The sequence below is a fragment of the Astyanax mexicanus genome, chromosome 2 (assembly GCF_023375975.1).
Source record: "Astyanax mexicanus isolate ESR-SI-001 chromosome 2, AstMex3_surface, whole genome shotgun sequence".
NCBI classification, from domain to species: domain Eukaryota; kingdom Metazoa; phylum Chordata; class Actinopteri; order Characiformes; family Acestrorhamphidae; genus Astyanax; species Astyanax mexicanus.
In genome coordinates, this window is record NC_064409.1 from 67,173,945 (window position 1) to 67,187,270 (window position 13,326).

General features: G+C 38.2%; 1 protein-coding gene across 1 annotated transcript in view; it reads right to left on the minus strand.

Moving 5' to 3' along the window:
- Positions 1-13,326, minus strand: part of spock1 (SPARC (osteonectin), cwcv and kazal like domains proteoglycan 1) — a 502,975-nt gene that overhangs the window by 71,048 nt on the left and 418,601 nt on the right. Inside the window, exon 7 of the mRNA XM_049474824.1 lies at positions 4,688-4,802. Coding sequence (XP_049330781.1) covers positions 4,688-4,802 — 115 coding nt within the window. The remainder of the gene's footprint in view (positions 1-4,687; positions 4,803-13,326) is intronic.

Sequence of the window (13,326 nt, forward strand, 5' to 3'; positions counted from 1 at the left end):
AAGTGTGTGTGTGTGTGTGTGTGTGTGTGTGTGTGTGTGTGTGTGTGTGTGACATAATTACCACTTAATATATTCAGATTTATCCGACTCGTGCAAATCTTTTCCAATTAAAGATCTTGTCATTACTTTGAGTCTATTAAAATAAAGACATCATCACAACCCTATCACACACACACACACACACACACACTCCCACTCTCTCTCTCTCTCTCTCTCTCACTAAAGAGTAAGACAGTGTGAAAGTGTGAGAAAGACACTATGTATATAAGAAATATTTATATATATGATGTGACAGTGTGTGTGAGAGAAGGAGAGAGAGAAAAGTAAACTCCTTTCCCAATATTCCGAGATCTATCCCGTCTCCTGTTCAAATATTTGTCACAACGTCCCGCAAAAAAAAAAAAAAAAGTAGCGTCAGCTCTGACAGCTCTTAAATGAATGAAATTGGAAGACTGGAGCTGCAGCCCACATGGGGTCCCGCCGTCAACTAACTGCTACTGATGCTGCCGTGGCGATGTCAAAATATGCAAATGCCAAGACTTTTAAAAACGATTTCTTCTGTTGTTATCTCTGTGAATTGAGTTTTAGCTGAATGACAATTAAAAACATCTGTCTTCACACATCTCGCTTCAGAAAAGGAACTGATCTGAACTTATATAAACTGAAATGAACTGAATAGAACTCAACTAAACTGAATCGAATTAAACCAAAAGGAACTGCATTAAACTAAACTACACTGAACTGAAATCAGCTATTCTAAACTAAACTAAACTAAACTAAAGATGAACTAAACTTAAACTTAACGTAACTGAAATAAACATATCATTTTTAAACTGAAATGAGCTCAACTCAACTAATATGAACTGAACTAATCTAAACTAAACAGAGCCGACTGGAACAGGATTTAACTAAACCTAACTAAACTGAAATGGACCTAAATTACATCTAGATATAATTAAAATGACCTGAACAAAACTGATCTTTAATACACTAAACTAAACTGACCTGCGCGTTTTCACACCAGCACTGTTTGGTCCGGTTAAAACAAACTCTGATCTGTTTGAAACTTTAGTGCGGTTCGATTGAGCAGGTGTGAAAACAGTAATTGCACTCATGTGCGAATTAAAAGAACCGGACCGAGACCACCTCCACTAGCAGATCTTGGTCCGGTTCTTTTGATCCGCACCCGAGTGCGATCCAAACGAACTCTGGAGCGGTTCGCTTTGGTTAGAACGTTATCCGGTCTCGATCTGACCCAGCTATTTAATATAGTCCATTTATTTGAGCTAAACTGCTGATCAGGCGCAGTTTAAACTGATATATTAGCCAGATAACTCTAATTACCACAGCTATGAACAAACGCTGTGTCCATGCAGAGGTCTGTGCAGCACAGTCTGTGCAGAGTTTACTATGTATACATCTGTGCTGCACGTCTAAACACTGTGTTTGAAAGCGCAGTGTTTCAGCGTTCAGTGTTAGAGCACAGATATTCACGCTGGAACACAGAATTTCTCACTATTTTTACTTTTTTTGTATATTTATATTTACTCCCATGCCAGACAGCTCTGACCAATCAGAGGACACACAGCCTGCTCGCGTGGTTTATTGGTGCGCATTTTGGTGCGTTTAGGTTTGTGCCTGTGTGAAACCAAACCAAACAGAGGGAAAAAAAATCATCAGTTGATTCGGACCAGAGAAACGAAGTACAGGTGTGAAAAAGCCCTGAACTAAGAGGAACTGAACTCAACTGAGCTGCAGCAAACTGAACTGAATTTAACCAAACTAAATTTAAAGTGAGCTGAGAAAACAGATGAATAAGGAGGAAAAGGAAGAATGCGAGAGAGAGAGAGAGAGAGAGAGAGAGAGGGGGGAAGGGAGGGAGGGATACGCTGTAAGCAGAAACCAATATGGAAAGTACAGCGGATGTGTGATTCATCTTCTGAACAGACGGCCTTCTTTACTAACAGCATTTGAGCCACGGCCTCCAGCCAGCAGAACGAGAGAGAGAGAGAGAGAGAATGAGAGAGAGAGATAGAGAGAGAGAACGAGAGAGAGAGAACGAGAGAGAGAGAGAGAGAGAGAGAGAGAGAGAGAGAGAGAGAGAGAGAATTTTCAGGCTACTCTTACAGGAGCAAGAGGCATATCAGAATGCCTTCGGGAAATACCTTTGAGTAGAGGTTGTGATTGCGCACACACACACACACACATGCGCACACACACACACACACACACACACACACACACACACACATTCTTCAGTGCACCAACAAAACGAACACAGCCAACTGTCCTCATGTAAACTGTTCTCTCTCTCTCTCTCTCTCTCTCTCTCTCTCTCAGACCTCAGTACTGGAACTTTTAATTCACCATTTACTGGGACTCAGGGCACAGTGATCAAACACATACACACACACACACACACACACACACACACTCACACACATACACCTGAGCAATCCCACTCTCAGAGTGAGTAGAAGAGCTGAAGTCAGCTTGGTTAGACTCCTCTAGCTGTGCAGAGCTTCACGCTCCTGTATACTCTGACATCAGCTTTAATCTCGACTCTACTGCTCAGCTCAGCTAATTACTACAGGGGTCAAACCAATTCACCCCCAGTTACTGAACGACAGGGCAATGCAGAGAGAGGTGACAGAGTCATCACTCCTTAACCCTCACTGCTGTAAATAAACACGCACTCGCACTTCATCACACTGTGAGAGCACTTCTTCATTAACGGACAGAAGTTTCTTCAATGGAAATGAAATACGTCCATAACCAAAACGTATCATTATCCTAATAACTGTAATCATGATCTTCAGGGATTCAAACAATATGCTAACAGGCTTCCTAAATTTAATCGGAATCTTAATTCTTAATTCTTAAATCTTAATTCTGGGCGAGAGGTGGGACCAACCAGAATCTTAATTTCATTGGATGGGATCAAGTGAGTCAAGATCAAATGAGTGTCAAGATTAATGGTAGAGCCAATAAGAATTTTATTCTAGATAGATAGGAGGAGAGGAATAACAGAGACAAGCTCAGAGGCAGAACCAATCAAAATCTTTATTTTTGGGAGGAGCGGGACAACAGAGAGTCAAGCTCAGTGGCACCAATCAGAATCTTCATTTCAGGGGAGGGGCAGGACAATAGAGAGTCAAGCTTATAGGCAGAGCCAATCAGAATATTCATTTCAGGGGAGGGGCAGGACAATAGAGAGTCAAGCTTATAGGCAGAGCCAATCAGAATCTTAATTCCAGGGCAAGGATAAGCCAACAGATCAAAGCCAATCAGAATCTTAATTCCATTGGAGGTGCAGAACAACAGAGAGTCAAGCTCAAAGTCAGAGCCAATCCGAGTCTTAATTTCAAGGGAAGGGGCAGGGCAAAAGATAGTCAAACTCAGAGGCAAAACTAATCAGAATCTTAATTCTGGGAGAGGGGCGGGAAGAATCAGAATCTTCATTTCAGTGGAGGGGGCAGGACAACAGAGAGTCAAGCTCAGAGGCAGAGCCAATCAGAATCTTAATTCTGGAGGAGACGTAGGTCCAATCTGAATCTTTATTTCTGAGGAGGGGGCGAAACAACAGGTAGTCAAGCTCAGAGGCAGAACCAATCAGAATCTTAATTTCAGGGGAGGGGGCGGAACAACAGAGTCAAGCTCAGAGGCAGAGCCAATCAGAATCTTAATTCTGGGGGAGAGGTAGATCCAATCTGAATCTTTATTTTAGGGGAGGGGGCGGAACAACAGAGTCAAGCTCAGAGGCACAACCAATCAGAATCTTAATTTCAGGAGAGGGGAAGGCAACAGAGAAGCACATAGTGAGCTACAAAACCAACACACTATTAAAATAAGAAAATTATGTTTTTTATTGTCTGTCCAACAGCAATCTCTCTATCTGACTGGTTCTCATCTACACTTATAAGTGGGTTTCAGTCAGACAGAGTTAAGAATGGTCTGTGGCAAATGTTACCTTTTAAGCTAAATAAGCTAATGCTAACCACCTTATCTCTTAGGTGAATGTGAGACTGATGGTTCAACATCATCAGTAAATTATTGATTTAAAAGTGTGTACAGTGTTCATCTAGCCTGTGATCCAGTATGCAAAAACAAACTTTGTATTTGGGTATTACATGCATGCAGGTTAAGATGGTAAAAAAGTGTGCTAATTGTGCAGCTTAAATTACTTTCCACATCTGGTAATACTGTATAATTCTATAATGTGATAACATCAAGTCACAATTCTTTTTTTTTGCATGCGAGTGTGTGTGTGTGTGTGTGAAAACAAACAAATAAAGTTTGCAAATTTTGCAATTCACAAGTTCTCTTCTTTAAAATGTTCATGACACATGAAATGAAAAAAACAACACATTTAAATTTTTTCTAGATCACATTCTCCACTTATCACAATTAATTTCAATTTCAAGGAACACCATGTTCTCAAAAAGGAAGCGAAGCCTTTTTTTTCTCAAACTCTGGTGCTTAACACAGAATCTGTGGCTGCTAGAATTACCCTTTTGCTTCCAGCAGCAGCTGGAGCTTAGCCATTTAACAGCATGATAAAATTCACTGATAAAAACAGCAGTAAAACCTCTGAATTAGCCTCATTATTTAGGTTTTATCCACCAGTTCTTGTTAATGTTTATGCGCAATACCAATCAACGCTTTGATTTAAAAAAATGTGATTTACCTTTCTTTTCACTGTGCGGTTTGATGACTTCCTGTCCAGGCAGGCAGGGGCACGGTCCCTCACACTTGACTGAGATGCTCTTTTTTGAAATGCAGGCCTGGAACTCCAGCTTACACTGTGGGGAGACAGAGAAGGATTGTGGGTATTGAAGTTCAGACTGAGACAAGGGCCTCTGCTCTCCTGTGCCAGTTGGCACACTTTCCTGTTGGGCTTTATTCCACTGAAAAGCCACAGTCCTACTTTATAAGGGTTCAGTCTCTGAGTGCAAAAACTTAGTACACTTAGATATAGTATAGAAGAAAACACACATAATTTCTTTTAATTCAGGCTCAGACCATATTTCTGACTGAACCCTGGCGCTTGGTTATGTAATCAATACATAATAAATCAAAAGGTGTTTTAACCCTTTCAGACCTGAATTATGTGCCAGTGTTAAAAAAACAAAAAACAAAAAAAGAATAAAATAATAATAATAATAATAATAATAATAATAATAATAATAATAATAATAATAATAATAATAATAATAATGCTGTTTTTTTTGTCTGCAACGCACACCAAGAAAGACTCTAATATTATAATATAACATCTATATTAATGTTAAATCCAATTAACTAAAATAAGTAACTATGTGTTGTATGTTTATTGGATCGGATGCAGTTGCTTAACATTTTTGCTTTAGATTTGATATTGAAATTTGTTCATAAGCCATCCCTAAACACAAAAAATTAGCATGAAAAAAGTGTTCTTAAAAGTTATAAAATAACATACAATTAATAAAAATTAGCTCTTTTATTTTGCCTCTCTTTACTTTGGCTCTAGTGCTGTTTTTTTTTTTTTTTCCAGTGCAGTGGGCGGGGTAAGCTACTGTTTCATTGGCTTATGAACTTTTTCTTTGGCTCGTTTAACCAGAATAGTCTATTCTGATTAAAAACAGGTCTTGATTAGTGTGATGTGCAACAAAACTATAAAAAAAAATAAGAAAATACATTGCATATACATGTCCATTGTAAGGGATGCAGGGTCTGAAAGGGTTAAAGTTGAGAACAGCCATGAAATCTTCGTAAAAGGATTTGAGGTATGAATTTTGTCCCTAAATGATGCAGGATGATTTATGCTTTATACTGTATAACAAGGTGTAAGAAAAAAATTACAGTTACAAGTAACGTTAGGAGAAAAAGGTAAACAGAAATAACAAAGAGAATGTATACCAGAGAGGGTACAGTCCAGGGTCAAACATGGCATTGCAATATCAGAGGCAAGGCAAAAAGTGAGGTCAGAAAACAAAACAAGGTCAAAACAAGGTCAAGACACACTGGAATAGAGAAACACTTTGTACGAGGAAAATTTTGTCAATGCTTGGCAGAGAACTGAGGCAAAATCAACCCCTTAATAGCAGATAGTAATCAGGCAAAAACTTCCTGAAGAGAGTCACATGGTGTCAGGAAGTGGTGCATTCTGGTCAATGTAGTCCTTTGTAAAGGAGACAAAGGTGACTACAACACTCAGATTGGCATGGGAAGTGTAAGGAGAGCTTTCAGTGCCAGACGTGACAGTCATGGATGGACATTTATGGATTTCAGGTTGACTTAAAGCAGCATTTGCATGCCTACTCATTCAACAGCATTAAGCTAACATGATCACTAACACCATTTTGCCATATACAGCTCAGTGTCCCGAATCTGTCCCAAACCTCATACCCCTGAAGACTCGTGTCCTACATACCTGCATGCTGAAATCATTCCCAGAGTACAGACTTGGAGAAAGAACACAGGGCTCAGGGAGCTGGATGAGACCGGCCTATTGTTTTCTGCCACTATTGTGTATCAGACATGAAGCCCCAGTTCACTCTTTTTCATTAGAATTTGCGCCCCAATGTATGCTTTATATATTACTAAATTCCTCTCCATTGTATTAGATACCCATTGTTAAAACTGTCACCATACAATAACATAATAAAAGACAAAAAAAATACAGCTACAATCCAACAAAGTCTGAGGTAATTTCACATTCTGTTCATGCAGCACCTGAGATTCAAAAAGAAAGAGCAGAAAAAAACAGAAAAACAGAAATGAATTACCCAGCCATGCAAAACGTAATTAAAATGCAGAGCGTTAACAAGAATGAGATCCTATCATTATTCAGACGCTCTAGTCTGATAGAGAAACAAGATGGATATTTGTGTTGAGACTTTTTAATAGTGTGTTTCAATTATGATTAAAAACTCCAAACAGTTCTCTCTCATTAACACACCTCAGTCACTCACATGCAGACGTGTGTGTGTGTGTGTGTGTATGTGTGTGTGTGTGCATGTGTACAGGAATTTTAATGGTGTGTTATGCAAAACAATGATGCTGGTGAGGACACACCACTGTACTCAGCCAATGAGCTGATCAGCTCACCAGCAAATTCAGCATAAAGAAGTTTAGAACATTGATGCATTGGGTAACAACTGGGTAGAACATTTGGTCATTGGGTAGAACATTTGGACATTGAATAGAAATTAGGTAGAACATTTGGACATTGGGGAGATAATTGGGTAGAAAATTTGGACAATGATTAGAAATTGGGTAAAACATTTGGACATTGTGTAGAAAATGTGGACATTAGGTAGAAATTATGTAAAAAAAAATGGACATTGGGTAGAATTTATGTAAACATTTTGGACATTGGGTAGAAATTAGGTAAACAAAATTGGACATTGGGTAGAAACTGGGTAGAAAAGGTGGACATTGGGTAGAACATTTGGACACTGGGTAGAAAAGGTGGACAGTGGGTAAAACATTTGGACATTGGGTAGAGGATTTGGTCCTTGGGTAGAAATTTCTTTTGAAATGTTGACATTGAGTAGAAATGTGATCATTAGATAGAGGTGTGTTATGAAATGTGAGCACTGGGTAGAAACCAGTTAGACAATGTGGACTTTGGGTTGAAATTGCTTAGAAAATGTGGTCAAAATGCAGGAAATTTGGACATTTGTTAGAAAATGTGCTCCTTTGTGTTAATCTCACACAATGTCCAGATTTTTTACCTAGTTTCTACCCAATCACCACACGTCCAGGGTAGAAAGGCTAGCCTGCACATCTTTTCCAACCGCAAACTTTTCTAGTGTTATCAGACAGCTGAATGCACTTAGAAGAGAGTGCTAACTGCAAGTTCAGTTTCATCAGCTAACAGACGCCCACGCTGGATAACATGGTATTGAGTTATGTGGGGGGAGAGAAGGCCAGGAAGAGAGATGTTAATTAAAAGTGCAGGGCTAATTGTTCTCTATGGGACTCTGGGCCACAGATAACTGTAGCATCAGTGGATATCAAATCAGTGATGGGAAAACACTTAAATAAATAAATAAATTTGAACAAATGTGTTTTAAAAATCACTTTAAAAACCCACAACCTTGTAATCGGTGCTTTAATTGCTAAGTCAACACTATATGAACAGTATTTAAAAAAAAAATGATTTCACATATCCATGTACACTGTAAACTCATACGTTGTTTGAACTCAGATGATTTAAGTCTGTTTTACCTAAAATTGGATATTTTTACACAATACTCAACTATTTTGAGTTAGTTGAACATTTGTGGGCACATATAAACATTTAAACGGAGATCTTTGAGTTGAACCAAATTATAATAACTGAGTTTAGTCTGTTGCCATTAACAGCTTCTTTTCCATTGGCTTCTGTCACAATCTATTTGCATACTGGGTGTGTCCAACAGGTTCTGACTAACACTCACCCTCAGTGTGTAGTGATTCCCCCTGGGCTACCTTACAAATAAATCAACTTCCTCTTTAGTTGTAATAACTTGATGTTTTAATTTATGCTAACTCAAGGTTTTTTTACCTACTACTTAAAAAAAATAAGCAAACTGGCTGCTTTAAAGTAAAAATCCACTTTCCTTTTATCTGTAAAAACTTGATGTTCTAACCTATTGCTTAACTTTTTTAAGGCAACCGGTTTCCTCAATTTTTTTTAAAGTAATTTCAACTTATCCAGGCTTAAAGTGCAGTCTGCCTTTACAAACATTACTCAATGAATGGTGTTTGTAAAGTTGTTTGCTTGGAAATGTCTTCCTTTCTAGGTACAGTATTCCATCATCATCAGAGTGGGATTAATGGGATTACTGAAAAGTGGAAGTGTTTAGGAAGTGTCTGACCAAAAGTTACAAAGCGGGTCTCCGAGTGCTGAGGAGCAAAGAGTTTAAAAAGTTACATAAACTTCACAATTCCAACCCTCTTCTAGCATTAACTTCACCACAGAAACCACAGTGGACCAAGAGCTTCACAGCATGGCTGAGCAACTCTAAAACCATATTGTCCTCGAGAACATGAATGATGTAAAGCACATCATTAAGAGGTCTCTGAATCAGTGGAAATATGTCTGGCACTCTGATAGATGACCCTGCATTTGGTGAATACCAGTTGCCTACTTAACTGTATTGTGACAAATCTAACATTTGGTGGAGGGGGTATAATGTAGAGTTGGGGTATTACTAGTGACAGGAGGAGTCCTTGTGAGTGTGTTGTGTAATTGGCCTTCCAAATAGGGGAGAGAATTGGATAAAAAAAAAAAAAGATTTGCAAGTGTGTAGAACCATTTAAAACCATTCATAATAATTTCATTCTCGAAAATATAAAATGTAAACATTTTAGGCATCAAAGAATGATCCTTTAACGCCATTAATTCAAAGTAATTCTCATGTTTAATACAAAAATGTAAATACATTTTGGTCAAGTAAAAAAGTTGCATTAACTTCAGAGCTACAAAACTCTTCTAGAATTAACATCATAACATAAACCATGGACCAGGAGCTTTACGGCATGGCTGAGCAACCGTAAAAAGCCATACTGTCCCCAAGAACAATGCCAAGCATTGGGTGAATGGTGTAAAGCACCCCACCAAAGGGGCTCTGAATCAGTGAAAATATGGTATGTGGAGTGACGAATCACACTTCTCTCTCTAGCACACTGATGGATGACCCTTCATTTGGTGAAAACCAGTCGAAAAATGTTACCTACTTAACTGTATTGTAGCAAATGCAACGTTTGGTGGAGGGGGGATAATGCTACCAGAGTTTTTCAGAGGTTAGCATTAGCACCTTTAGTTCCAGTAAGTGGAAATCTTAATGTATTTCTGCCCAACTTTGCTGAAACACTGAGGAGGCTCTTTTCTGTTCCAGCATGAGTGTGCTCCAGTGCACAAAGCAAGGTCTAAGGGCGAGTCTAGTGTGAAAGAACTTGACCTCAATCCTACCGAACACCTCTGGGATGAACTAAAACGGAGATTGCGAGCCAGACCCTCCCTCTCGTTCAGCATCAGTGTCTGACCTCACAAATGCTTTTCAGGATGAACGAGCAAAACCTCCCACAGACAAACTCCAAAATCTTATAGAAACCTTCCCAGAATGGAAGCTGCCACAGCTGCTATAGCTGCAACGCGCTGTCCAGGGTGCTGAATTCTGACAGTTACTTTTGCTGGCTGTTTTAACCCTTTCAGACCCTACGTCCATTGCAACAGACAACATGTTTTCTTCTTTCTTGTGTATTTTTGCATTTAACACAGATTGAGTCCTGCTGTGCAACAGAATTGACATTTATCAGCCAATTAAACAGCAACTTCGTCCTGCCTACCTAACTGAACAAAGCAAAACAAGTCATGTTACGAGTTTCTTTGATTTTACCAAATTGAAAACCTCTGAAATATATTAAAGAGGAAGACGGATGATCACAAGCCATCAAACCAAGCTGAACTGCTTGAACTTTTGCACCTGAAGTGGCATAAAGTAATCCAAAAGCAGTGTGTAAGACTGGTGGAGGAGAACACGCCAAGATGCATGAAAACTATGATTAAAAAAACAGGGTTATTCCACCAAATATTGATTTCTGAACTCTTAAAACTTTATGAATATCAACTTGTTTTCTTTACATTATTTGACGGCTAAAAGCTCTGCACCCTTTTTGTTATTTCAGCCATTTCTCATTATTCTGTAAATAAATGCTCTAAATGACGATATTTTTATTTGGAATTTGGGAGAAATGTTGTCGTTAGTTTATAGAATAAAACAAAAATGTTCATTTTACTCAAACATAAACCTATAAATAGCAAAATCAGAGAAACTGATTTAGAAACTGAAGTGGTCTCTTATTTGTTTTCCAGAGATTGATGTTTTTTGGAGTGCATTACAGACAGAAAACAGCATTCTTCTTATTTTTTTCATCGCTGGAAGATAATTCAGGTCAGAAAGGGTAAATATTTGTAACAGACTGCATTCAAGTAAGCACAGATCAAGTCTTATTTTATTGTTTTACCTGTGTTACCTAACTGTACAGTGTTAGACCAAAGGGGTACTGGTGTATTTCATATTTTGACCTCTAATGTAAAATCAATATAAATGTACTTTAAAAGGTACAACAGTAATTCAACTTTTTTTTAACAAGAAATAAAAGGACAAACTTTGTATATGTGGGCTGTATGGAGTCAACACTGCAAAAAATAAATAAATAAATAAATAAATAAAAGTACATTTATTTTCCCTATTTGTAGACCTTTAGACAGAGTTAGACAGAGTTTCTCTCCAGTCTCAAGCAGTTTCTAGAGCATCAGCTCCAGCTCTGCTGCTGGAGCTAGACATGGCTTAGCACAGCAAAGCCCAGTCAAAGAACTTACTACAGTCCCAAGAACCATGTTAAAAAAGAGAGATTTGGGGGCTTTAAGTGGTGCACTAAGGTGCTTCCACTGTGATATGAGGATCGCTGGTACTAATTCCGGATCATGCTGCGTGTCATCAGCAGCCGGAATCCGAGAGAACCACTCTGGGCCGAGAGAGGCCCTCTCTAAAGCGGCATCACTAAAAAAAGTGTAATTAAAAAAAAAAAGAGGCAGTGTATCAGAGGAGGCATGTTCTTGTCTTCACCCTCCTAGTGTTATGACAGGTCCTAGTGAGTGTGTTGTGTAATTGGCCTTCCAAATTGGGGAGAAAATTGTCTAAAATTTAAAATAAAAAGATAAAAAAAGAGATGTGCAAGTGTGAAAAATCATTTTAAACCTTAAAAACCCAGGTTCTTTACATTAACAATAATTTAATTTTCGAAAATACAAAATTTTAAGATGTTTAGGCATCTAAGAAGGATCCTTAAATGCGATTTCTCCAAAGTAATTCTCAAGTTTAGGGTAAAAATCGAAATAAAATTGAGCTTATTTTGAGAATGATTAATTTTGGTCCAGTTGTGATGTTATGTCCAGTTTCTCTAAGCATTACATATTCATTATACGATGTGTGAAAGCAAGTGAGTGTGTAATTTAATACCTATTCTATCTAACACTTAATATGATCGTTTTGGAAACGCTAATTTTCTATGAGCTGATGAGCTAAATGCATGTTTTAATTTTACACTCATTATTTCTCACTCAAAGCTCAGTAAAATCAGAAGAAATGGGCTGCTGTAAGTAAACCAAACTTTGTGTTTGCAAGTAAAAAAGAAAAAAACACACATATATAAGGCCCTATCTTACACCCTGTGCACAACGTGTCATGATGCTCATTCCTATCTTACACCCCACCAACAGTCTATTTTCACGCCAGAGTGAAATGTGTTCAGGCAAATTTCTGCCGTTTTCCTATTTTGGTGGAGGAAAATACAGGTGCGCCACTGACTGAAATGAACCTAGACAACAGTTGATCATTAAAGTCCATTCCTACATGTGTTAAACCTAAATAAGCTGCTGGAGTACCTTCACAACATGAACTCACATGTCAGTGTCCTCCACTGAAAGGCGCAAAGCACTGCAATATTATGTTACGAACACGCCAAAGTCGTACGCGCAAGCTCATCTGGCACTTAAAGGGAATGCTTACTTCAAATTACCAACAAAAGACATCCAAGGTTATTTAAGAGAAATATTATTACATTTTGAGGCACACAAGGCATACTCTTTGTGTCCTCACAATACCAAAGACACAGCGACACACTCTAAATCCAGATGCACAGTGTGCAATTTATGTCTCAGTGTTTATATCAGTATTTAACTTAAAGTCAGTGATATGATGGACATTAATTGTGCTGGTTAAATTTAAAATCTCATTCATATATGAATGTAACTTACAGGACAGCAAAGTAAAATTAACAAATTAACGATTGGGCTCTCTCAGGGTTCTGGCAACTGATGGCAAGCTGCATGACTGGGATTCAAACCAGCGTTCTCCCGATCATAGTAGAAGCAGCTTAGTCTGCTGGACCACTCGGAGCCCCTGTTTTTGGTGTTTTTTTATTTTTTTTTATAAAATATAGCACACTAATGCAGCCTATCACTGAAACACTTTTTTCAGTGAATTCACATACTTTACAACACATTACCCCAAAAAAACCTCTCGAATAAATGTTTTTTTTGAGGACTTTTTGAGGACCCATAGACATCCTGCTATAGACCAACAAAATGTGAATTTAACTGATAATACATGTTTAATAACACGCATAACAAGATTTTAACAATATATCAAGTGTTTTTACAGGGTTTTTTCTATGTTGTTAATTTTATTCAGCCATATTTTCCCTAACAGACAGCGGTTATGCCCTAATAAGGCATAAGAAATTGAGGCACACTTTTAACAGAAGCATTCATGTGTCTTGCGTTGTGTG